A 25378-nucleotide genomic window follows, 5' to 3' on the forward strand; every position below is an offset into this window, starting at 1 on the left:
GTATTAATTTAAAGCGGTTGTAAATTGCTTAGTTATAGCATTAAACCGGCATCTAAAATCCAGGAAGGTAACAAAAGATTTGAGCATGAGCATCTTAAAGTCGTCAGAGATCATCCCGATTTGGACATCCCTATAGGAGACCGCATAAAGGAGGCCATTGCTCGGAATTTCTAAGTTCTAATAAAATACTAATTTAATTAAGAGATCACAACTTTATTAATGACTAACACAGTTGTTATTTCTTTGCTATATCGTTGGTAAGAGTAAGAAATCTGTTATTGAAGGACCATTTGTCCTCCAACAGCCGAACGATTTGCTCAGTTCCAAAGTCTTCCCTTTGATGTGAACGTTCGTAACGTTCAAAAACTTTAACGCGAAACAATTTCAATTTAATTGTCGGGTATATTGATTTATGTTAACCAGTGAGAAGTAGAAAGAGCAGTAGTAGTCAGACCTTTTTAAAGTTCTCATTAGCTATTAACCCAAGGCTTATAGTAAAATAAAAGTAGAAAAAGAATTTTAAATATTGCACAAGTCCTGTTGGATCGTGCTCTGTTGGCTTCGTAGTTCATATCCTACAGAATTTCCAACCGTTCGTCTATATGTCAATTTATTTAGTCGATAAAATACCAAACTTCTCTTTAACAGTACAATCGGTGCATTTATCAGTAAACAAGGCTTTGGTCACACTACAAGAAAGACTATTTTATTGTTGTTTCGCACGTCACGGTTAAAATATAAACAAACCAAATTCGCTCGTACAATAAAATGGGCGGTTCTGTGTTAAGTTATAATAATGCGGCATAGAAACCGCTAGTTTAAAATAATTAGAAATTGCCGGGTCATCGAGGCCCAAGCGGTAAAGAAATGAGTGTTTACAATAATTGAAACTCTATTTTTTTCTGATAAAAAAGGATTAAACCTTAAGATAAAATCAACAGAAAGTATTTAAGAGTACCTAAGTTCTGTAGCGCCACATTCCAAGAAGTTCATAGGTATTGATTTTTCTCCGGATGCCGCTGCCAAAATGCAATTTACATACACACAGCCTTTGATTTCTGCTCTTCCCCGCCCGCTTCGGATTTCCTGCCCTGGCTTCTCCGTTTCCCAAGCTCATTTGGGTTAATGCACGGATTATGATCGCCGGATTTATTGATTTGACCAAGCGGCCTGAAATAAATGCCCCCCCCGAATCGCGTTCTATTTTCGGCACCCCCGCTTCCGGTTTCCGCCACCTCGCCGGTTGTTTTGATTGATGTGCCGAGTGTATGTCCAGTGTGTGTCCAATGGCTTAATTAGGCAAACGCACGTATAGCCAGTCGGAATCATAATCCCACCTCCCGCCGATGGCCAAACCCATTTCAAGTGGCTCCTAAATCGCCAGCGTGAAATGCGGGGGCAGGGGGTTTGCGACGGACGGACAGGAAGGGCGTGTTTTTGTATACTGTTGTGACCTAATTTCATGTCTGTTTACTTTGTGACTAAAGCGGAGGACTCCAGCGCAGGAATTCCAGCGGAAGTAAAAGGTGCAGCACTGACCTATTGTGACACTCCGTTTGCTTAAAATAGTGTTGCATGTCTAGGGTGAAACATAAATCTATAGATATTTAACTTAAGAGGGGGTGTAGAAATATACTACGAATACTATTAGCATCCTCTAATGAATAATTGTGGGTTGAGATATATTGTAAAACTTTGAAATATTTATATATTGTCTTTCAAAGTAATTAACTAGAATCATTTCTAAAAATTATAACCACAAATTCAGTTTTGACTAAAAGATCTCCCTAGTTATTTGTGATCACAGTAGCTTGAATGCCCATCATAAACAGCTTGAAGTGCTATAAATCTAATCATTATTAATTGCTTCACTCTTACGCTCTCGTAATAATCCACTCTCCCGATCCCTGACCCCAGCATAAGCGCTCAATTATGCTAATGGTTGACATGCCCAAACAAGAACCACTTGACTGAGCCCCCGCTAAGCGGTCCGTCCACTCAACCCACTCCCGTTCGGACTTCCCCGTTCTCTGTCCCACTCCCACTTCCACTGCCTTGCAGAGAACTGCCTGCTCTAGCGACGTATTCGCCGTGAGGCCATCAGTCTGTGCACGTCCGGCGATGAAGTCACTGCTCTCAGTCGAGGGCGTAGTCTGCAATTTGAGACAGCTTAAGTGATAGAGTCGCATCTCTCGCTCTCTCTTTTCCAGTGAGCCACCATGGTGAAGATCCTCCAGGCTTACAACTTTGCTAGGCAACAGACCTACGCTCTGAACGGCGACATCCTAGCGGCCAGCTTGATCGGCAACAACAGGATAGCCATCAGCAGTGCGGAGCAGTTCATTGAGATCTACGACATCGCTGGCAAGCCGAACCAGTCGGAGGACACGAGGAAAGCGCCAGCGGATGAGGGACAAGCGAATGAGGCGGCAGGAGATGCTTCCTGCTCCGGAGGCGATGAGCGGACGCCCAACAGAAGCACTCTGGCCACAGTGGGCGAGGTGGTGCAATTGATTTACTGCGAGGCTGGTGAGTAGCAAGCAATTCAAGCTTTGATTTTAGCAACTTAAACCGAATCTTCCACAGGAAAATACTTGCTCACGCTGGAGAAGGAGCAGGCGGGCAGTCCGGTGCATTCCTCCTCCACCATTAGCTGCACCTCGAGCAGCAACAGTAATACGGTCTGCTCCGAGGACGACACCAAGATGTTCGTGCGCATCTATGCCAACTTTTGGAAGTTCCCGGACAGCCGACTCAACGAGCTGCCCATCACCATCCGGATAGCCTCGATGACCACGCCCAAGACGCCGCTGGTGGAAAGCATCGATGTGATCGAGCTGCCACTGCGCAGTCCGCCGGAGCTGGTGCAGTGCTGTCAGACCTCCGGCAACATTATCGTCAGCAGCCGCGACAGGATCTATCTGTACGAGTACACGCAGTGCGTCCACGAGAATACCCAGCCCAGGTTCTCCTTCATCGATTTCCTGCCCTTCAAGTTCTTCGTGCAGCTGAACTTCATCCCAGTGCGTCTGTGTCTGGCCGAGAACGTGATCGCCTGCCTCAGCCATCGCTATTGCGTGGCCTTCAAGGTGGTGGATGCACTGGCGAGCAGAGCCAGTGGAGGGCAGGACGTGAGTTGCCTGGACAACGACTACGGTGGCGGAGATGAGCCGCTCTCCGAATCCCTCAGCCTCGGCAGCAAGGCTAGTGCCAGTGGCGGAGGCGGGGGCGGGTGCGGAGGTGTGGTCAGTTCCAGCCACAGCCAGCAGAGCTGCGACAGCGATTCCCTACAATCAACGAGCAGTGGCAAGCCACCGGTGGCCATTAATGGAGCCATGCCAGGACGGTCGCCGCTGGACTTCAACTTGGCCAAGCTGGTTAACAACGCCTACGGCAGGGAGTTCGAGCCGGAACTGCGCTCCCAGTGGGATGAGAGTGAGTTCGGAGGAGGTAAGGGTCAGGAGGACAGCCAGGACATCACCATCAGTCCCCAGCGAGCTGTGGACATTAAAATCAAGCTCGTCAACGAGGCCAAGGCCATGAATGTGAGGGGCATCGCCGGGGGCAGCCATCTGGATGATGCCTCCGTGCAATACGATGTGCGGAAGCTGCTGCAGATCTGCATGAAAACCTCAGAGAACCAACCGCGTGTCTTGGACATTCTTCGCTGCATGGACCTCAAGGCCATCTACCAGAGAAGCGGCCAGGGTGTGGATCAGGAGGACGACGAGTACGACATGGGCAACCAACAGGTGCCCAGTGCGGTGACCACCTTCAAGCACGTCAACCGCCGGACCCTTAAGTCATCGCAGCACCAGCGGTGCATGGGCCACGCTCTCCTGGTGGCCAGCAGTGTGGACGGCTTCCTGTACCAGTTCTCCGCCCAAGGCAAGTGGTACAGTGAGAACGAAAAGCCGGTGGCCAGCTACAGTTTCACGGCACCGGTGATCCAGGTGCATATCAACGACTACGTGGTGTTTGCGGTGACCTCCGAGTCCGTGGAAACGCACACGTCGCGCATCGGGCACAAGCTCTTTCACAACCGCTTCGAGTACCCCTCGATTGGCGGTCTGTTCCCCGAGGAATCCGCCCCGGATGTCAATTCGCCCATTGCCGTCGTTGGTCTGGCCGCGTTCATGCACGTTCAGTTTGTGTGCGTGAACCGGGAGCAGCTGGTGCTCATCACGAACGCAGCTCTGGAGCAGCACAAGCGGCGCAGCATGGGCGAGGTGACCGGCGGTCAAGTGGTGGCCGTCAAGCGGAACATCGCCGCTCGTCTGCTGGCCGAGGCGAAGGCCAAACACAGCAGCCTGCTGAGGAGCAGCAGTGCAGCCCAATCCTCGACGGTGGCCAACGAGTGGACGCTGTACAATTTGGAGATTCCGCGCGTGGAGTGCGTCATCGAGGATCTCGAGGGCATTGCGGAGTCGTATCGCAGTGCCAGCAGCTGCAACTTCTACGATCTCATGGAGGAGGCCCATGTCATGCTGCGCCTGAGTCTCACGCTGCAGGGCGAGCGTTTGGGGGCGGAGCGGGAGCTGCAGCTCCGGCAAATGTTCGCTGCGAACTGCAGAAAGCTTGCTGATTTCTCAATACGGTACGGAAAAGAATTATTTAAACTTCTACCAGTAACGGCTATTATTTCCAAAAGTTTTAAAGAATGTATGAATACGCAACAACAAGCTGGATCTTAGGAACCTTAAAAATTATTTGTTTCTTACTGTAGTTGCAATCAAAGATCGGATTTGAATGCCAAAAGTAATAGCTTGGGCAATTTATCCTCATTTCGTAGCCTTTTCAGTAGATTGTTATAAAAATGTTAAATATCGGAAAGATGTATTCATTAGTTACATATCTAATCATCTGTTTTTCGCTTTCTTTACTCAGTTTAAAAGCTGTTTTTGTAAAAAGTATTTGTTAGTTGCATATCAAATCTTCTGTTTTTCGCTTTCTTTACTCAGTTTAAAAGCTATTGCAAGTGACTATGATAAATGGTCGCCAACCACAAAATTGCAAAACATTGTTCTTACTTACGTGTTCATTGTTGCTTCAAGAGATCTGTTTTTAAGAACTCTTTAATTTGTATTCATTCTATGCATATGTAATGATACTAAATTGTTATAAATCTTGCCTTTCTTTCAGTTCCAACAAACAGGAGGTTTATCTGCAGGCCACAGGATTCTACAGAATGTGCCAGCTTCATCTGGTGGACATCTTCAATAACTACATAGAGAACTTCATGGACAGCGATGAGGGCATGGAGACCACTGAGCTTGCGGGACTGATCTACACGGTAAAACTGTTCCTACTCAGTTTGGGAACAGATCGCTTGAAGTCGGCATTCCTGAACCAGACGGTTCGTCCGTACTTCACGCCCGCTCGGGTGATCCAGCAGGGCTACAAGCAGGTTCCGCTCTCGCTGGAGTTCCTCAACATGTTCATCAAACATGCTCCGGCAGAGATTCCGAAGATAATGCTGATCTCACCCGTGGTGGCGGACTCTATGAGTGGAGAGCTGATCAACTACCTCAAGTACTTGAACAAGCTGTAAGTGGATGCTCGATTTCTGTGTGAAGACGACATAAGTCAATTGTTTTGATCTTCCATTTCTAGTTCCCCCGAAGAAAACCTGCTGCTGGCTGTGACGGCCTGCCGCATGTCCAACTATCTACTGGCTCAGGAGATAATTGCAAAGTCCAGCAGACGCAACCTGGCCACCGCCCTGATTCGGCACAAGAACGTTCTGTTCGATGACAGCACTGTGATCTACCAGCGGCGCCATCAGCAGCAAGCCGACTGTCAATCCCAATCCCAATCCCATTCGCGGGGTAAGAAAACCCGACGGGTAGGTGGAAGGAGCAAACCCGCTGCGGTGAGTACGCCAACGCCGAGCACCATCGTCTCGTTCTCGGACTTTTGCGAGACGATTCTGTTGGCCAACGAGCAGCCAGCACTAATCGAAGCGATCAGCGATGCCCTCATCCATGCACTGTGCATCGAACATAGCCTGACGCTGGACGTGATTCTGCAGCTGTTCCTCAACTACATCGCCTCGCACATTGGCCAAAAGGGCTATCAGACGTCGCAGAAGGTGTTCGTCAACATTCTGCAGGTGTACTTCTACGACATCTACGACGTCAGCTCATCGCTGCAGCCCCACGAGGTGCGTTCGCATACGCCGCCGCAACTGGACGACGACTACGACGAGGAGTGCAGCAGTTCGCGGGCTCCCTCGCTGCACAGCGAAGCGGACGCCCAGTCGCTGTCCAGCTCTTGTGCCAGCTCGGCGCACGAGGATCGCTCCGCTAGCCTCTCGATCAGTGGACGGCAGCAGCGAATCGTCTACGATCAGCTGCAGGAGCAGCAGTCGTCGCCTTTTCAGAAGCGCAACTCAAATGCCTCGCTGTCGCAGCCACAGCCGGATGACGATGTGGCCGCCACCAATCTCAAGGGTCTCAAGATCCTCTTTCGCATGTACATGGGCCGGTTGAAGGCCCTCAGTGATCTCATCACAGACCTGCAGTCAGCGGATGTGGAGCAGCAGGCTGGTCGCGAGGAGTTTATGAACCTGCGCATGGAGTGCATCTCGTACATGGTGGGCATGGCTCCCAATTACTGTCCCAAACCGATTGTAAAGAATCCCAATGATCCGCTGGCCAGCAAGCTCGTATACGTGCCCTTCATTCCGGACTATAAGCTGCCCGAGGGCGAGGAGTTTGAGCGCCACATCAAGAGCTACATTCGTCCAATACCCTGTTTGCTGGAACGACCGCAGTACTTAAACCGCCTGCCGCCCTTCGAACGGAGCGACTTCAGCTACCCGAACAAGGACGAGGGCGAGTTCGAGGTGCGCTTCCTCAGCTGGCATAACGAGCTGCTGACCCTCACCCTCAAGATTCAGAGTCTGCTGGCCTCCAGCAAGGTGGATCGCGAGATCATCTCCGAGTTTCTGGCCTTCATACAAAAGACGCCGCATTTGATGGGCATCGACAGTTTCCTGGTAATCGTCTTGCCCAAGAACTTGGCAATAAACTACCTGCTTAGTTTTTGTCCCGCTTTTCTCTGGCAGTACGGAAAGGTAAGTGATGGATTTTATAGAACTTAAACTTTTAGCCTATTTAAATTGGGAAAATATCATAGTAATTTCAAAAGAACAATATTAAAATTGGGAATTATTAGGAGAACAAGAGGGGAAGCACTTTAAAAACTAATATATTTGTATTCACTTTTTCGAACATTTCCTATTTAAATAAGTATTTATAGAACAATAACAAAGTAAGCCGACATTAGTATATTTCACCTATGACTGCTCTAGGATACAGTCGTACGATTTCTATAATATTTAAACATTATTTCTGAAGTCATAAGGAACTTATTGCACGTAGTTCTGTGCTTATATTAAAATGGTTAATAACATCGATGCCATGACGATTTTCGTATTGTTCGTTCCTAATAATAATTAATTGATTTCAAATGAAAACTCCTATCCAAAAAATTTTAAAATGACGTGTGGCAATTCAATCTAATTTTTCTTAAAAATACTTTATTAAAATTGGTAACTCGAAAACTTGTGAAACAATTTTGTTTAAAATGCTGTATACATACTTAGGATGGTACAATATGTATAATAATAGAGCAAAGGAATTTATTTTCTTCATATTATCTAGGCTTAGATTTAAAATCGATGTAATATAAAATGCTATCCAAACGTGAATCTACGATACTTTGGCATATAAAGTATACTGTTCTTATGTTGAAAAATGGATTTTTTGTTTCTGTGAAACCTACGCATCTCTTAACGAGGTTAAAAAGTGGTGAGCTTCGAACGCTTAAATTTAATACTGAACATTTTCTCAGTGGTTATGCATTGCCAAAACTGTTTTTGCTATAAAAAGGTAAACGATTAAATAGCACAGGAAACTATAATGATGTAGATAATATTACATAGCTTGTACAAATATTTGTTGATCCTTTTCTTAAAGGAATATAAGGGATTACACAAATATAGTAAAATTTTTACCTATGAGTACATTTTTTAATGCTTTCTATTTCATTTACCATGCAGTCCTGCGGTTTCACGCCCAAACACTGGGAGAGCCTGTTACGGAAGATTCTCAGCAAGCAGGAGGCGCTGCCCAACTGGAAGACACACATTTCGGGTTTGTAGCTAAAGTTATCACAAAGACCAATTAATATATGTAGTTTTTAAATTGCAGAGATACTCAACAATTTGGTGACTGAGCTGAGCTTCGAAGAACTTCTGCAGTGCTTTCCCAGCGAGGTCATTCAAAACCGGAACACGGCACAGTACTTTGCCAAGGAGTTTGCCGAGACAAGTGTCCTTTATGAGCACGAGGAGCTCGTCTTCAAGACTCCCGATCGGAGCGAGGGGCACAGGGAACACATGCCGATGGACAACATCGATGAGGACAATGTGTTCGAGTTAACGCTGCGCAAGGCGGTGGCCAAGCAGCGGAGCATTGCGCTGAGGTCCATGATCGAGTCCACGGGAACCCAACTGTTCGACGCTACCAGTAATCCCATGTACAACCTGTAGACGGTCTTAACTCCACTTTAAACTGGTTACAAACGAAATTATCAAATTGAAAATCGATAAGATTGATTGATATTAACGTAGCAAAGTAGCGAGCACGGAAGGCAGCTTTGCTTGTACTCCATAAATAGTTCGATATGTAATTTGTAGTCTTAGGGCATCCCCATAACGAGGCATTATTTATTGACATTTCTGTTTGACACCAAACGCAACATTCGGATACTGATTTCTGGGCTGTAGGTTGTAAAAGTAACTAGCTCGTCGCGAATTTGTGCGTTATTTGCCATAGGAAATCAGATGTGTGATCGGGAGTGATTAGGAAACCCCCCCTCTCTACCTGTATTTGTATTCGTACGCAACGTTAATCCAAGTTTCCTTTGAACTAAGCTTTAGAACCCTTAAAGTATTCGTACTCTATACATTAGTTTCTTAGTCACTTTACTCACCCATACACCATAGCATACACCCAAACACACTGTCTTACACAAAAAAAAAAACAAACAATCTCAAGTGATATTTTTAATTCTTGCATTGAATCTGAACAATAAAAGCATAATTACATGACAATGGCCAGCTGTCTCGAGGCGTTCATCTCGGTTAGTTAATCTGGCAATTAAATCCGGGCTTCTGTAATCGTGCTAAGGTAATTGAACGTGTGAAAACTGCTCGCGGACGGCGGGCCTCTCCGCTGTGAATAGCTCAGCCAATTAAGGGCAACCAGCGTCGGTCGTGCGGTTTTCCAAGCCGGACTCAGTCACTTGGCGACGTTTGGCGCAATCGGCAGCAGCAGCAACATGCCCAAACTGCAGCCCACACTGGAGGTGGTTCCGGAGAAGCCAGAGACCGGATTGGAGGCCGCGGAATCCGAGAAGGCGACGGAGGAGAGTCAACTGGACGCGATCATCATTGGGATCGGCCAGTTCGGTCGCTTCCAGATCTTCAACTATCTGCTGCTCTGCCTGCCCATCATCTGCAACGCTTTCTACTCCATTTCCTTCGTCTTCACAGCCGGAGAAGTGCTGCACAGGTGGGTCAGTCATTGGGTTGTCATTGCCATTGCCATTTTTAGCTCTAGAAGTCTTTCACAGATGCCACATCCCCCAGTGCGACAATTTGGCTACCAGCTATGAGGCTCCCTTCCTGAACTTCACCACTCCGCAGCGCCACGGGAGCTGGGATCAGTGCGAGCACTACGCCGTGAGATCGGATCCATCGGATGAAGCTTCTTGCAATGCCAGCAGTTTCGATGCGGATCGACGAGTTGGCTGCGATGCGGGTTTCAAGCTGAGCAACGACGACAATACGATTGCCAGTGAGGTAGGTCCGTTGGTGTTTCCGAGATCGGGGCATTGATCTGACTTTGGTGCCCTCTTCCTATCAACAGTTCGCCATCTTCTGCGCTGACCAGTGGAAGCTATCGATGGTCGGTACAGTCAACAATATAGGACAGTTTGTGGGCATACCCCTAGGGGGTTATCTAGCCGATCGGTATGTTAAACACGAAAATACAAGTACTTTTATATAAGAATTAGTCAAATATTTGCCACTTATCAGTGCAATGACATTTTTAAGTGCAAGCATACTTGTTTAACTTTCGCATCGTATTGCCAACAAAAATTTGAATTTGTTATTCACAACAAGTTCGGAATCCAACCAAACTGGTGTTGAGTGCAAAAGGGCGAAATTAAGTCGAACGGGATCGATTATTACAAGCACGCACCAACTATTTCGTCGACATATTTTTGGCGATTGGTATATACCCTTTACTTGTTCAAATGATATATAAATATACTTCCTGTCCCTATTTCCGTGTGAGTCTCGAGATCACGAAGACAATACCACTTAGAGAATCTGGATATCGGGAAATCCCTTTTTATACCCTTGCAGAGGGTATTATAATTGCAGTCTGAAGTTTACAAGATAGAGACATTTCCGACCCTATAAATTGTATATGTATATTCTTGATCATCGTCACTAGGAAAGTCGAACGTTTCTACTCAAACTAGTCTCAGTTTTAAAGCTATCTGCAAGAAACGTTTCCAAAAAATGACTTTCTATGATCGTAACAAGCTATAGGAACCACTGAAAAAAATAGAATATAAATTATATCTTTGCTGTTTTTTTGTTAGTTCTTCGATGGCTTATTATTTAAGAATTGAATTTTAGTTTTGAATTTGATAAAAATTGGACAACTTTATCATATAGCTACCATAGAAACATCCGGAATATAAAAAAATAAATGAAAAAAATTTTAACTTCTAACAATAAATTTTTTTATTTTTAAAATTATTTTAGAATTACACTTTCATTTGTGTTTTAATCAGAAAACGATACAACTGTCATAGGAACGATCGAGTAATTGAGCTAAAAATATAATAAAAATTTAGATGTAAGAATTCATTTCATTTCTTTATTTCTTGTTCTTTTTTTTTTTTTTTTTTTTTTAATTAACCAATTTCTATAATTGGTCAAATCTGTGTTGATTGGTTGAGTGGTATCACAGAATCGGGAATTTCATTTGTTTGGAAAATGTACCCGGTTTTCAGATATGGGCGTCATTGAATGTTTGAAATTCCAAAAGCTTTTTGTATTTATAAACACGGAAAGAAAAACTGTTTTCAAGGTTTTAAAATAGCGTTCTTGAACTTTATCAAAGCTTAAATTGGCATTTTTGACACGACTCGGAGTAGATTTTATTCTTTATAAAAAATATTCGTTAAAGATATAACACTGAGAAGCAAAAGTGTTCTAACAGGTTGTTCAGGGCTTCATTGGCACATAAACTTTCAAACCTGTTTTTCTCGAAACCATGTTTTTTTTTTAACTGGCGACCACGATTTAGCAAAAACGACTTGACCGATTTCGTTTATGGGCATATTGAATGACAAGGTCAAGCCGTTTTTTCCAGATTTAAGAAAATCGTTTTTTTTATTTAAAAACCTTTTTCAAATAATCAATTTTTTAAAATTTGTTTAAATGTTAAGGTTCCGAGCCAAAAATTACCATGCTTTTTAATTTTTTTTTGTCCAGCCAATCAGTCTGAATCGTGGTCGCTGATGGACCACTTTGTAGCTTCAAAAGTCCCATAGAATAAAGTATTTTAAAAAAAAATGTTTTGTTTTTGTAGTTAAGATGTTACTTAATATATATAAAAATAGGCTTGAAGTTTATTTTTTTAATTTCCCTGGTTCTACAAAAAAAAAAAAATTCAAAAAAAGCTTAAAAACCGGGCCGTTACATGAGGTGACACCCTAATCTTCCGATTTTTCCCTGACAATTGCATAGCAAAGTTTTCTTTAAATAAAACAATTATACGAGATTATAAAATTTGCAACAGTGAGTTGGGGTAACGACTAAATCCTTTGCTTTGGTTTAATCTCTGCCTTTGCATTACTAATCAACTCTAGTTTTTCTATAGATATGGACGGAAGTTGATACTGGTGGCCGCCGGGGTGCTTAGTTCCTTTGCCGGACTCGCTCGCTCCACCGCGCCGGAGTACTACAGTTTCCTGAGCCTAGAGTTCCTGGACATGGCCGTGGGCAGCACCCTCTTCCCCACCGCCTTCCTGCTGGCCGTGGAGCTGGTGGGTCCGCAGCACCGCGTGGTGGCCGCCACCATGATTAGTCTGACTTATGGTCTGGCGGAGGCCTTGATGGGCTACCTGGCCGACTTCCTGCGCGACTGGCGCGTTCTGCTGCGCGTGCTCTACGCTCCCGCCCTGCTGCACCTGACCTTCGTCTGTCTGCTGCCGGAAAGCGTGCGCTGGCTGCTCAGCCAGTCGAAGGAGGTGGAAGCCAAGGCCACGCTGCGTAGGGTGGCCAGGGTGAACGGCAAGGAGCTGCCGGAGCAGCAGCTGGACGAGCTGATCCGCTCGAACCGCCGTCTGGTGGAGCAGTCCTCCGCCTCCGGCGGCCACTACAGTGTCCGACAGATCTTCCAGGCCTTGGGTGGCCGCACCGCTCTCTGCTGCTTCGTGTGGTTCACCCACACCCTCATCGCCCTGGGCCTGAGCCTGAACTCCACCCAGCTGAGTGGCAGCAAGTTCGAGAACTTCAGCATGACGGGGTTCATGCAGCTGCCGGGTATCCTGATGGCCACCACTCTCATGAACTGGATAGGACGGCGCTGGGCGCTCAGCTCCTGCCAATTTACTTGTGCCGCCCTGCTCCTGGCAGTGGCCGCCACGGATGAAGGTGAGCTTGACTGGGACAGATGGTTTAAAATGAAAAAAACTAACGAGAACTCCCGCCGCAGTGTGTCCTTTCGCCTCCTCGATACTTTACTTCCTGGCCAAAATGGTGTCCACGGGCAGCTTCATGATCCTGTACTTCTTCACCTCAGAGATCTTTCCCACGAACTGCCGGAACAGCATGCTCTCCTTCTGCTCCAGCGTGGGTCGCTTTGGCTCCATGCTGGCCCCCCAAACCACTCTTCTTGTGAGTAACTTGTCCATAAGTTCCCAAGGTATCACACCACTAAACTCCATCTTGCTTGTAGATCGTACACTACCAGTATGCCCCCCATTTGCTCTTTGCCCTATTCGGATTCACCTGCTCGGGACTAGCTTTGTTCTTTCCGGAGACCACCAACAAGGTGCTGCCCACCACGCTGGCTGAAGCACGAGCTCTGGACAGGAGTATACCCAAGGTAAAAGTCCCGAAAAGTGTCGCCTAACCGAGAACGTGGCACTATCGCGTCGACAGTATCGGTGATCAGCGTAACTGGAGCGTGCGAGTTTCGATGACCAACAAATTTGCAAGTAAAGATTGAGCAATAAACAATTTAGAAATTTGGCAAGGCTGCTGACACCTTAATGGTGCTCTAAGTTGGTTTGATATATGAAGTTGTACAACAAGCTACAAAATCTTTTGAAAATTGAGCATGTTCGATGAACAGCAAAGCTGATTTCTTGTTGTTTAACCTATAGAATTTAAGGTAATAAAAGAGCTTAAGCCCTTTTAAATAACCAAACAAAATGAAGAAATTTCAATAATAATATTACGTACGAGTCCAAACTAGTCTAAAACCGTTCATTTCAGTTCGACTTATGTTGCGTTTTTCTTTTCTCAGTTGATCATTGTAAATAAGAAAAAGAATAGAAAAATAATGAACATGTAAAACATGAAAAAAACTAAATTTTTCTCTCTTATATGTATGCAGTTTTTGAAAAATGAACATATTTTAAAATATTTAATTTAGGACCACTAACAATGAGATATACATACGGTAAAAATATTTTAAAATCCCAACATAAAAATGAGAGCTGCATTCATTTCCAGTACATTTTCAAAAATGTTTAACACAAAAAATATCTTTTATTTTTAAGAAAATTTGAAGTTTAAAAAATAAATTGAAGAAAAACCATATTATTGAGCCAAAGGAATTTTTACACGAAAGGAATAAAACTTCTAAAAGCCGAATCTTGTGTTGTTACATTCTATTGAATGACTATACTTAGATTTTTATGTTTATTTGTTTTACGACAATGCTGCTACATAAGTCGATTTTTAAATCAATTTTTCGATCGTTCCCATGGAAGCTACCATACCATAGTATTGTTTTCCGGTTTTACAATTTACAATTAAAACCGTAAGCCTGAAATAGTAAACCATGACTATAACTCGAAGTTGCTGATCAATTTACAAAACTATAAACATTATAGAATCAAAAATGTCTCTACACTGCGTTGCTTTTGACTAAATTCATTATACAAGGTGGGCCAATAGAAATCATACAATGTTGTTTGGCTCTCATTTTTCTCATTTTTCTCATTTAATAAAAAAACTGTGATTCAGTTTTTTGATTATGTCTATTTGAATCTTAAGAATTTTATTGGCCAAGTCGAGAAGATGATATCGGCCAAATGGGCGCCTTACCATATATCACAATCAAGACATATCATATTCCATTCATACGACGAATATTGTAAAAATAACTTAATTTATTATACGATATTTTACTGTATGTGGGTGCAGTTTTACTTATAATATTATACGTTAATCTTACGTTGAGTTTCAATTAGTAAATTCTGCGATTCATAAGCGAATTGATAGAAGTGGCTTAACAAAATAAATATTGGTTCAGTTCGAGTACTTATCTAATTCCGATTGCAGTCGGGTCTTATCAGCTGTATGGCCAGCATTGCCGCGGAGTATTACCGATTTATGGCTGGCTTTCAGTGGGGCCAGTGCCTTACATATATCTATCAGCGATTTCAATTACAGCGCGCCAACAATTTATTGTGGCCTCATCGCACTTATCATTGATTTATCAATCTGCTCGTCAGCCCAGCCGATCGAATAGTCAGTCAGGCACTGGACTTGTGTGCACTGTGCTCCCACTTAATCATCTAAGGAGCTGTTCGGGTAGAGTGTTATGTGGGCATATTAGTGCCCCAGTCCTGGAAGGACTTGGTCCTGGCTGCCTCGGATGAACTCGCCGGCTTGGATGTGGTTCTTGGTAGCTTCTTCCCTTTCCAACATAACAAGAACAATTTTAAACGTGCCTGCTAAAAGTCAATTGCTTTCTACCAAGTCATGCTTAAACTTGGATTACATTATATGTTTATTTGTTAGAAAAGTTTACCCGTGCTTATAATACGGATTGCAGAAATAAAAATAACTATTTATATATCAAATTTGGAGTAAATACTTTTTACATAATTTTAATTGCAAATACATGAAAGTATGTATGTTAAAGTTTAATAATAAAAAGCTATTACATGGCAACGAATACAGTGGAGAAATAAATGTAAAAGCTTATATGGATTTATCTCTTTCTTTTTTTAATATAAAAAAAAAAATACTACTACAGTATGTAGAATATTAATATTTTGATTAACTCTGCTGCACGTATAAATAGACATATAAATAAATATAAATATAATAAAACTTGTGTTGTGATAAACTTACCAATTTCTATCCGGCGATGAGATCTCTACGGTCTGGATCCTGGGCATCATAGGATTATGGATTGCAAATATATATGCGTGCAAGAAAGAGGCGGCTGTTCTACTTCGCAATCAAACATAAAACAACAAAAGTATAAAAATAACTGAATCATATTTATATATGTAGGCCGTCTCGAAACGCGACTTTGTTTCTCAAATTACTTTGCTACTGCACTCGGGCTTTTCATGTACTTTTGGTTATTTTATTTATTTGAATTTATATTACATTTGTATATTTACTCATTCATTATTGTTGGTTTATTGTTATATATAACTTCTGATAGTGGATTTGGCGAATTTTGTTTATCGTATTGTTATTGTTTCGGTATCTCCAGGATAAATACGTAGAATCACTTGTTCACAATTTGTTCACTGTGGATTTAGGATACCAGGATATTATTGTAAGGAACTTCCAGGCTATGTGAGTATCCTCGTCAACGGAAAAGACTTCAAGCTTCCAGAATCAGGTTGTTAAAGGAATAACACTTTTATTAGAATTTAAGTAGTTGTACTTTCACTGGCCAGCGCTGTGCCACGTGTTTTTATGATCGCGGGCGACCGGCCGAGCTGTCCCTGTTCTTCTAGCTTAGCAGCCCATTATATAGAGGTGTAGGGCTAGAAATGGTGAAAGGTGAATTCCAGTATTCCTATTCAAATGCCGTTTCATTCATAAACTGTTCCCATAATTGCACTCAGATCAAATTCAAGGACTAAACTACTTTTACCTTCAACTCGGGTGCAAAGTCAAGCATTCCGTTGTCGTACAATAACCTATGGTGTCCGTTATCACATTGCAGAGCAATGAACCCGGTTGATTTGGAAATTATTTAAATTCAGTTCATGAAAAAAATGTTGGACCCAGACTTATTGTGAAACACAAAACTATAAAGTTTGGATGCACCTATTGGTTGCTTGAGTCATTGGGTAGTGTAGATGTTGTAAGACTCCACTTTAGGGTGGACAAAAGTTTGAACTTTTTGTTTGATGTTTTAATGGCTTGCGAAATTCTTGCACTAGACTTAAGGATCATATTGGTTTATCAGGCTAACAGGCTTGAAGATATCGATGCGTTAAGCATACGTACGACTTCCCATTACCGCTTCCATTGTTTTTCATGGTGTCTGCTTATAAGGCGCCAATAAATGTGTGGCTTCGACTCATGCCCTGTATTTAAGAGTCTCATGTTCTCTCGACTTAGCTTGCCGAGCTGTCACCAATAAAAAAACCTTTTCCTAGTTGATGCTAATATAATTTTGGCTGGGGCCGCTTCCTTCTCCTAAGTCCATCCGCTGAAATTCTTTGACCATTTCTCGATTTCATTTATTTGCCGGGTTTTTGTGCGTTTTCTATTAAGGCATCGCTCAACTCCGGGTTGCCTCCCTTTAGACTCCACCATTGTTTTAGCAGGAAAAGTTGAGAGAAAAGCACCCATCTAAGAATTAAGGGTTTCTTTTAAAGTGCTTACTAAATCTTCTTCTGGTATCTTTTGTATGATCGTCAAAAGGCTTATTGAAACCTTGGCGACGCTCCATTAGCTCCATTAGCTCCATTATCGGACGAAAATGTTCTGGTCATCTCGCAGGTCAGAGCGTAGAAGTCAAACTCATATTTGACTTCCATTAAGTGCCAGTACCTTTTGGCTGCTGCTCCTTTTAGAAGACACTGGAATTCGCGTAAAACTTGATGCCTTATTATTAAACAGGAAACTTTCCACAGTCATTCCTCGAGAGGTCCAATCAAACTTGATGTTTCATTTATCTAGGCGCACACCTTTGTGTCTCCGATGACCTGTTTAACTTCGCCCTTCTTGAAGGATATTTTGTCCAGAGGATCCTTTAAATTTACAAACCGTGGTATCAGAAATAATAGCACCACCGAAAAAGGTAAAACCAATAGCTTCAAACCGGTAAAGAAAATTCCGAAAGCCGGACTGAAAATATGTACAGCTACGAAGATATGGAGGGAGCTGTGGGAGATTAACATATTATTTTATGCATAGACCATGGGCTCAGCCTAAATCCAAGGTTATGCCTGAAAGGATGATGAGTGCATTGATCTCGCAAAGTAATGAACTTAGGTTAGCCATGCAGGAAATAAAAACCCAGATAGTTGAACTGCAAAACCAGGTGCCTGACCATCGGACGCTTTAACCTTGCCCGCGTAACAAGAGTAAATCAAGTGTAAAGGCAAACAGGAGCCGGACACATGGGCCAAAGGTAGTGACATCGGGCAAACAGCGTAAGATAGTGACCACTTGTTGACCCACTAGCAATCAGCTAACAGGCGGGAACAGCTGTTGGCCACCTCTACCTCTACCTCTACCTCCACCTCCACCACCGTCACCCAGCAGACACCATGTCTCGCCGTCTGAAAGATAAACAGCAGCAGCGAACCAGTTGCCATATCGATTGATATTAACGCTATGGTGTTAGACCCTTGGATTGGGACTAGAGCCCATGGTCGATGTACTCCCTTCGCTGGGAAGTGCAAATAGTGTTGGATTGGGATTGGGCCTGATAAGACTTAGATCCCGATAGGAAGGGAAGACAGCGCCGCATGGAGAAGAGCAGACGGCGGTCAGATTAAAAATAGAAACGCACGAGAGACGCGTAATCGGAAAGAGACATGCGAGCGTCGAATCAAAACACAGCGAAACGAGCTTAACCAGATGGTGAGCTATGGCTGAATCAGTCAATGAGTGCCACTGCTCCCAGCGAGACGCTCCAGAGCGTCTAAATTCGAGTGTTTGGCTAACACTTGTCGAGGCGGAAAGATCGCGAGCGGGCCGCGCGAGTTATAAAACACCGATTTAAAGTGCATTCTCCCACGTGTCTGGCGGCACTTCAGATAAAAAAAAAACATCACAATGACCAGCCAGAAGGAGGGCAACGGCAGCTCCGTGAGCAATGGCAAAACCAATGGACACTCAGATGGAGATGAGGACAACTCGCTGGACGCCATTCTGGTGCGGATCGGGCAGTTCGGCCGCTATCAGATCATAAACTACGTGCTGCTGTGCGTGCCCATGCTCTTCAACGCCTTCTTCTCCATCTCCTATGTGTTCTCGGCGAGCACAGTGGTGCACAGGTAGGCCAAAAATGTCCGTGAATCCGGTCGAGTGAGTGGTTAAGACTCCCCTTCTCCCAATCTGTCCCTAGGTGTAACGTGCCGCAGTGCGACAGTGGCAGCAGTGGTTACGTGGAGAGCTGGCTGAACTTCACCATCCCCTACAAGAACTCCTGGGATGCCTGTCACCGATTCGCTGTCAACGAGACTGAGATCTCGGGAGCTGCCCCCTCCGGAGACTTCTGCGCCGAGGAGTACTTTAGCAACAGAACGGAGAGCTGCGGACACGACTTCAAGTTCAGAGACGAGGAGAAGACTATATCAACGGAGGTGGGTAATCGCAGAGGCAGATAGTACTGATAAGAACGTCTCAGGAAGTGCCTACTTTGATACCATTTCACTCGGTTTTATTTCAAAAGTAATAGGCACTAAACCTAAGCCGAAAAGGTTTTAGGTGGCATGTATAAATGTTTATGGCAATAGTCATTAGTTAATAGCTAATTTCATCCACTATAATAACTTTATACGAATTCTTACACGTACTGTAAGTATGTAAGTATGGGCAAATGTCGATTTGGAAAAACAAAGCGTAGGCTATCTAGATTCAGTTTAATTGCATGTAGTCATGATCATTAATTTTGCAAAATTTATAGAAAACGATAACTATTTTACTTATTCTTTATTTACACTCATAAAAAAATGGAAAAGTAAAAATTACTATCTGACTATTGAATTTAAATTTGTATATTAAACAATACAATTAATTATAAACCATAATTTTAAATACAATCGTTTAAATTAAATTAATCAATATTAAAACTTTCATTAATGTGGAAAATATTAGTGTCCATATGATATAAATGCATTTTATTTGAGTTAAATATGGTTTAAATTTAAATTACACTCCGATATTTAAATCAAAACCCGAAAACAGTCAAATGAAAAATGAAAATATTTAAATTCAATACACAATATTTGGATTTACCACATTTTTTCCCGTGTACCAATGCAATAAAAAGTATTTATTAATAACTTCCTTACCCCTTTAGTTTGGTAAATATAAAATAATGAAATGCAATATGAAATCATAATATTAAATACAATGCATATTAAAAATTTAAGTTAATGTGGAAAATATTAGATTTAAAATATTTCCCATTTATATAAATGCATTTTATTTGGTTTTAATTTAAATTACATTTTCAGATATTTAAATAAAAACCGAAAAGAGTCAAATGAAAAATGAAAAGGGAAAATATTTCAATTTAAAACACAATATTTGGATTTACTACTTTTTTTTCCGTGTACCAATGCAATAAAAAGTATTTATTAATAATTTCACTACCCTTTTAGTTCGGCATATATTGTGAGGACGAATGGAAGCTATCGATGGTGGGAACAGTCAACAATATAGGACAGTTCGTGGGCATACCCCTTGGAGGATACTTTGCGGATCGGTAAGTTGTCTTTCAGTTGGCCAGAGATTTTCCAATCCGAGAGCCTCATTTGTCCATTTGTCACAGGTTCGGACGACGCACCATGCTGGCCGTGGCCGGATCCTTGAGCGCGCTGATGGGCGTGATCCGCTCGCTGTCGAGCAATTACCCCATGTTTCTGGCGTTCGAGTTCCTGGACATGGCCGTGGGCAGCACCCTCTTCCCCACCGCCTTCCTGCTGGCCATCGAGCTGGTGGGTCCCAAGCGGCGCGTGGCGGCGGCCACGATCATTACGATCTTCTATGCGCTGGGCGAGGCCTTCCTGGGATTCCTGGCCTCCCAGGTGCAGCACTGGCGCTGGCTGCTCCGTGTCCTCTACGCCCCGGCCATTCTGCAGATCCTGTTCCTTTGGATCCTGCCGGAGAGCGTGCGCTGGCTGCTCAGCCAGGGAGCCGAGGAGCGGGCCGCCGCCGTGCTGCGCCGGGCGGCACGGATCAACAAGCGCACGCTACCAGAGGAGCAGGTGGAGGAGCTGCTGGCCACCAACCGGCAGAAGCTGAGCCAGGCCAACGAGAGCCAGTACCCAATTATGCGCGCCGTGCGTTTCTTCTCGCTGCGGATCGCCAACTGCTGCCTCTGCTGGTTCACCCACACGCTCATCGCCCTGGGACTCAGCCTGAACTCGGTCAACCTGGGCGGCAGCAAGTACACCAACTTCATGCTGAACGGCTTCATCCAGATCCCGGGCCTGCTGCTGCCCCTGGTCATCATGGACCGCGTGGGCAGGCGCTACTCCCTGTGCGCCTCGATGCTGCTCTGTGCCATCTGCATGGGCGCCTCCGCGGGAGTGGCAGCTGGTACTGGGTCTCCATCTCATTACATTATGCAAAAAGTAAACTGATTACGTTTTCCCACAGACAACTACGCGGGTTCCCTCACACTGTTCCTCATCGGCAAGCTGGCCATCACCTGCAGCTTCCAGATCCTGTACTTCTTCACGTCGGAGATCTTTCCCACCAACGTGCGGAACAGCCTGCTGTCCCTCTGCTCCATGGTGGGACGCATCGGCTCCATGTTGGCCCCCCAAACTCCGCTGCTGGTGAGGAAGGCGTAACATCCTCTATGGCTAGTTACCTAATCCCTGCCACTTCTCTTCCAGGCCAAGTACTACATCTACGCCCCGCAGATACTGTTCGCCACCTTCGCTCTGATCAGCGGCTTCCTGACCTTGGCTTTCCCCGAGACGGCGGACAAGGTGCTGCCCACGACCATGGAGGAGGCACGCGACTTGAACCTGGCCAAGCGACGGGGTCAGGGGGTCGCGGAGGAGGAGCTGGGGGAGGGACCCAATGGCTCCCAATAATGATCTGCAACTGGGAACTGAAAAGAGGCTAAACGCAGCCAGATACGTCTTAGCTTAAGTGAGAGCCAATGCATTTGTTGATTTTTTAATGTGTTTTTTAGTTAGTTAAGGTTTGTCCGTACGAAACCGATTTGGTCGCACAACTCGTCAATTTTTATTTGTTGCCTTTTTAGCTCCTTTTAATATTGTATAAGTTAGAAAATGTCTGTAAATGTCATTATTTATTTTTTATGTTAGCATATTGGTGATCAAATCGGTCCGCTAATGGCAGGGAAAAAATCAAGCTTTGCCATGAAATAATTTTAAAATGTTTCTTTTCATTGGGGATATGGTTGAATAAGACGGGTACACAGGTGATCCTAAGTAAAAAGCCCTCACAAGAGTTTCGAGGTATAGCTATAAATACAACAATCCGATTTATAATGAAATTTTTAATTATCTTATATTTTGAAAGCATAAAATCGCCAAAAACATAAAACTGTTTTAAAAACCCAGGAGGCTTGACACATACATATGTATATATACTTTTTTGCATTAAGTTCTACATGAATTTTGTCGCTGGCTTAGTGCAGCCACCAAACGCCAGGTGGCGTTGAGGGACGAAAATTTAATGCTGCTTACCCTATGTTTAGAAATAATATACTTAATTGTTTTTACCTTTTTTTACATTAAGTTCTACATGATATCTGTCGCTGGCTTAGTAAAGCCACACACCGCTAGGTGGCGTTGTTTCCAATTTGTTTAAACATAATCGAATTCATTTCCTCTACAATTTTTTACTCTGTAATCGAGGCATTTCCGAAATTAACTTAATATGTTTGACTGTAAGAACGTTTACAACACAAACAATTTCTTTACCAGAGATGCGTGCCGCACATGTTCGCCATTTATATATCCTAAACAATTTTTTCCTTGGTGTATCTCAAAATCAACATTTTTCGGTGTCTGTTTATCAGTTCAAAAAATGTTAAATACTTGATTTTGAATTATAAAATAAATTTTCATGTGTTGGGCAGGTTGTTACAAAAAAAGTTTGTTTTACGATCTTTTAAAAAATGAGCTTATTAAGCGGGAAATCGCTAAAAATAGCTTAACTTTCCACAGTCACTTTCCAAGTGATATATGTCTAAAAAATTTATTGTTATTTGCTAATACTTACAAAATTATATTTTAATTTTTTACTTTTTGTAAGCTAATTTAAGCTAACTTTTGGCTTATAATAAGTTTTCTGCACTAATGTTTTCGAAAGTGATTAAGCAACAAAAACTACAACTTTTCTAAGTTTAGAGCAGTTAACTCTGCCCTGGTAAGAATTTCCTCCTAAAAGTATGCACCATCAATTTGGTGAATCGGTACTATGTTTCGGTATCGGCAAGGGTTATTCCGGTTGCTGTATATTTCGGTTACGTTTCCGGTTGGCAAAAACATGTCATATCGGTTCCGGGTACGGTTACGGTAACGGTTGTTTCGGTTTTACCGGTTAAGAATAATGGCTACGAAACCGGTTGGTTACCCTGAAAAAAGTAATGCAGTTAAAGAGTTTTTAGGTGACAACACTATTTTTAGGTTGAGTATTATTATGACTTTACGAGCATTAAGTGGGCTTTTTATTTGGCTTTGACAGCTGGTTGACTTCAATCGAAGCTACTTGGCTAGTCGAGCTGTTACGATTTTCGGGAGAAATTAAAAGAAAGTCTACGAAAATTTGGGGAGTTAACTTAAGTTATGGCCCCAAGGAAGCGCATTTCGAAGATCGGCTCAGGCAAGGTACTCCTGGCGGTGCAGCGGACTGACGACCACAGCAGCCGCCATTCGGTTAGCACTGAAACGGATCAGAGTCCGGCGAAGCTTAAGAAGATCCAGGCTCCGGTCGCCGAGCAGCCATTTGTGCCCGATCCACAGGAGAAGTCCTGCGAGGCGGCGAAGAACGGTGCCATGGAGGTGGAACCAACCGACCGCGTCGTCGAACCAAGATCCGGGGAGCCACTGATAAACTCAGTGATGACCAATCAACGGGAAGAGGCCAATAAATTGGATTGCCAGCGCTTGCAAGAGCTGATGATCATGATCAACGAGAATCCCCCGCCGAGTTGGTATTTGGCCAGCCAGATGTGGGTGATGGTGGGCAATTTAGAGGAGCGCATCGAGGCCTACAATCTGTTGAAGAAGCACAATGAGGGACAGGACAAGGAGGCACTGTCGCCACCAGCTGAGATCTAAGATATCGACACTTGAATTGGCTCTTTTTCTCGATGTTTTGCTGTTCATATTACATCGCTTACATAATATTGCTCACACTCTACTGCACAATTTTATGGTTATGTTGCAATTGAAATGATATTTAGCACAACAATTTAAGGTTAACATTTTAAATATATTTGTGCTAAATTCACCGTGTTAAAAACAAAACAAGCAGAGCACCTTTTTGTTCTGTCTGTCTACTCGATTACCGGCAGAGCAGCGGCCGAACAGCGGCCGAGCAGCGGCAGAGGGCCGGCAGAACGGCGGCAGAGCGGCGGCAGAGGACTTCATAAATAATAGCTCGATTTTAAACATTTTTATGTCTACCGATAGATATGACCAAAACAAACGCTCAGAGTATTACAGCAAAGGTCTAAAAAGTATCATAGTGTCGTGACAGACGTGTTTCGCTATTTGTGGGCGTTAGAGTGGGCGTGGCTCCGTTTTTAAATAAACTTGCGCGCCCTAGGAACTATTAGAATCTGCTAGCCTCTAGCTTTTATTGTTTACGAGTTCTCGACGTACACACAGACGGATAGACAGATGGACATGGCTAGATCGACTCGGCTATTGATCCTGATCAAGAATATATGTACTTTATATGGTGAGAAAGATGTAAGCAAATATCTTAAACACGACGAAATTATGAAAAATATAAACCATTAATTTTTTCAGAATTACGTTTCTAATTTTATTAAAATCGGACAAAAATATCATATAACTGCTTGAAAACATAAAATCCAAAAAAATGGGAATAGTGTTGTTTTAAAAATATTATAGTTTTTGGAATAGTTGCAAGGGTATATAAATGGCCAAAGTTTGCTACCTTTCTTTTTAGTTAAGCTATAAAGTCTTGCCAAACGTAGTTTGTAAAAATAAAATTAGTACTGAAGCGTAGATAAAAGTTTTTAAACCATGGTAATAATATTGGGGTACTTTAACTATATTTCAAACAGAAACTTCTGATATCAAACAAAAACACCTCCTCACGAGGTAATAAATTCGTGACCTTCAACATACAAAATATCTAATATAAAATTTTGTGACGTAAAATGAATAAGCATTCGACTACATAAATACACTTTTTAAATGCTCCCATTCGGCAAATACCTGGATTAAATCAAAATTTCCACTCCACCCTAAAATTAAAAAAAATTAATAGTTTTGAAGTCAAAAACGAAAATTTTACCCAATATTTAAAAAAAAATTATATTTAAATTGCAAAAAAAATCTTAACTTTTTTTAAGAACATAAAACATTTTAAAATTGAAAACTTAACATTTTGGGTGCTAGAAAAGGGTCGAAACATTTTAAAAAGTAAAGCGCTCCATACAAATTTAAGACGCTAATTTTCTCTGTGTACAATTTTGTCACCTTTAGACACTCAATAAATAATAATGACGCATATTCGAAATGTGGTTATCATAAACACATAAATCGAAACTTTCAATTTATTTTATTGAGCGTGAAGCAGACCAATCAAAAGATCAAACAAACTTTAGCATTGACTTGCATTACTTCGAGTGCCTTCCCCTTCCGCTGCTATCGGCGATACTTGAAACTTTTGTCAAGAAGTCGAGCTACAACTTTGCAGTGCTTGTAGGTCCCATGTCGGACAACAGACTGAACAATTATAACCATATGCTCCGGGCTCTTAACTGCAGTCAAAGTAGAGGATAAACTAGAGGAAACTACTGGGAAAACTACTAGTGGGAATTCCATACTGCCCGATGTCGCGTCATGAGTATAATTTTATGAATGGAAAACG

The 25378-nt window shown here is 43.1% G+C and overlaps 4 protein-coding genes across 7 annotated transcripts; all 4 read left to right on the forward strand.

The window, feature by feature from the left end:
* Positions 1–680: 680 nt before the first annotated feature.
* On the forward strand, positions 681–9121 carry LOC108143215. 3 transcript variants are annotated; one of them, XM_017267510.2, is made up of 7 exons: positions 681–859; positions 2211–2529; positions 2587–4597; positions 5143–5547; positions 5614–7078; positions 8066–8159; positions 8217–9121. In XM_017267510.2, exons 2-7 carry the CDS (start codon positions 2220–2222, stop codon positions 8555–8557), a joined length of 4626 nt encoding a protein of 1541 aa, XP_017122999.1. In that variant the 5' UTR covers positions 681–859; positions 2211–2219; the 3' UTR covers positions 8558–9121. The 3 variants fall into 3 exon arrangements, with proteins under 3 accessions (XP_017122999.1, XP_017122998.1, XP_017123000.1); XM_017267509.2 differs by lacking the exon at positions 681–859 and adding an exon at positions 884–995; XM_017267511.2 differs by lacking the exon at positions 681–859 and adding an exon at positions 1388–1526.
* A 113-nt stretch (positions 9122–9234) lies between these two features.
* Positions 9235–14519, forward strand: LOC121467069 (organic cation transporter 1-like). Its single transcript, XM_041707932.1, has 6 exons — positions 9235–9581; positions 9643–9871; positions 9939–10042; positions 11973–12748; positions 12810–12991; positions 13053–14519. Exons 1-6 carry the CDS (start codon positions 9349–9351, stop codon positions 13227–13229), a joined length of 1701 nt encoding a protein of 566 aa, XP_041563866.1. The 5' UTR covers positions 9235–9348; the 3' UTR covers positions 13230–14519.
* Positions 14520–18149: 3630 nt separating this feature from the next.
* LOC108143127 (organic cation transporter protein) lies at positions 18150–21669 on the forward strand. 2 transcript variants are annotated; one of them, XM_017267368.2, is made up of 6 exons: positions 18150–18591; positions 18663–18900; positions 19924–20027; positions 20094–20863; positions 20924–21105; positions 21166–21669. In XM_017267368.2, the coding sequence occupies exons 1-6, from the start codon at positions 18371–18373 to the stop codon at positions 21367–21369; spliced, it is 1719 nt and encodes a 572-aa protein (XP_017122857.2). In that variant the 5' UTR covers positions 18150–18370; the 3' UTR covers positions 21370–21669. The 2 variants fall into 2 exon arrangements, with proteins under 2 accessions (XP_017122857.2, XP_041564284.1); XM_041708350.1 differs by lacking the exons at positions 18150–18591; positions 18663–18900 and adding an exon at positions 19511–19623.
* Positions 21670–23002: 1333 nt separating this feature from the next.
* Positions 23003–23776, forward strand: LOC108143171. The gene has a single exon (XM_017267416.2). It carries the CDS (start codon positions 23095–23097, stop codon positions 23587–23589), a length of 495 nt encoding a protein of 164 aa, XP_017122905.1. The 5' UTR covers positions 23003–23094; the 3' UTR covers positions 23590–23776.
* The last annotated feature ends 1602 nt before the right edge of the window (positions 23777–25378 follow it).

The sequence above is a fragment of the Drosophila elegans genome, unplaced genomic scaffold (assembly GCF_018152505.1).
Source record: "Drosophila elegans isolate 14027-0461.03 unplaced genomic scaffold, ASM1815250v1 contig_208, whole genome shotgun sequence".
Classification (NCBI taxonomy): domain Eukaryota; kingdom Metazoa; phylum Arthropoda; class Insecta; order Diptera; family Drosophilidae; genus Drosophila; species Drosophila elegans.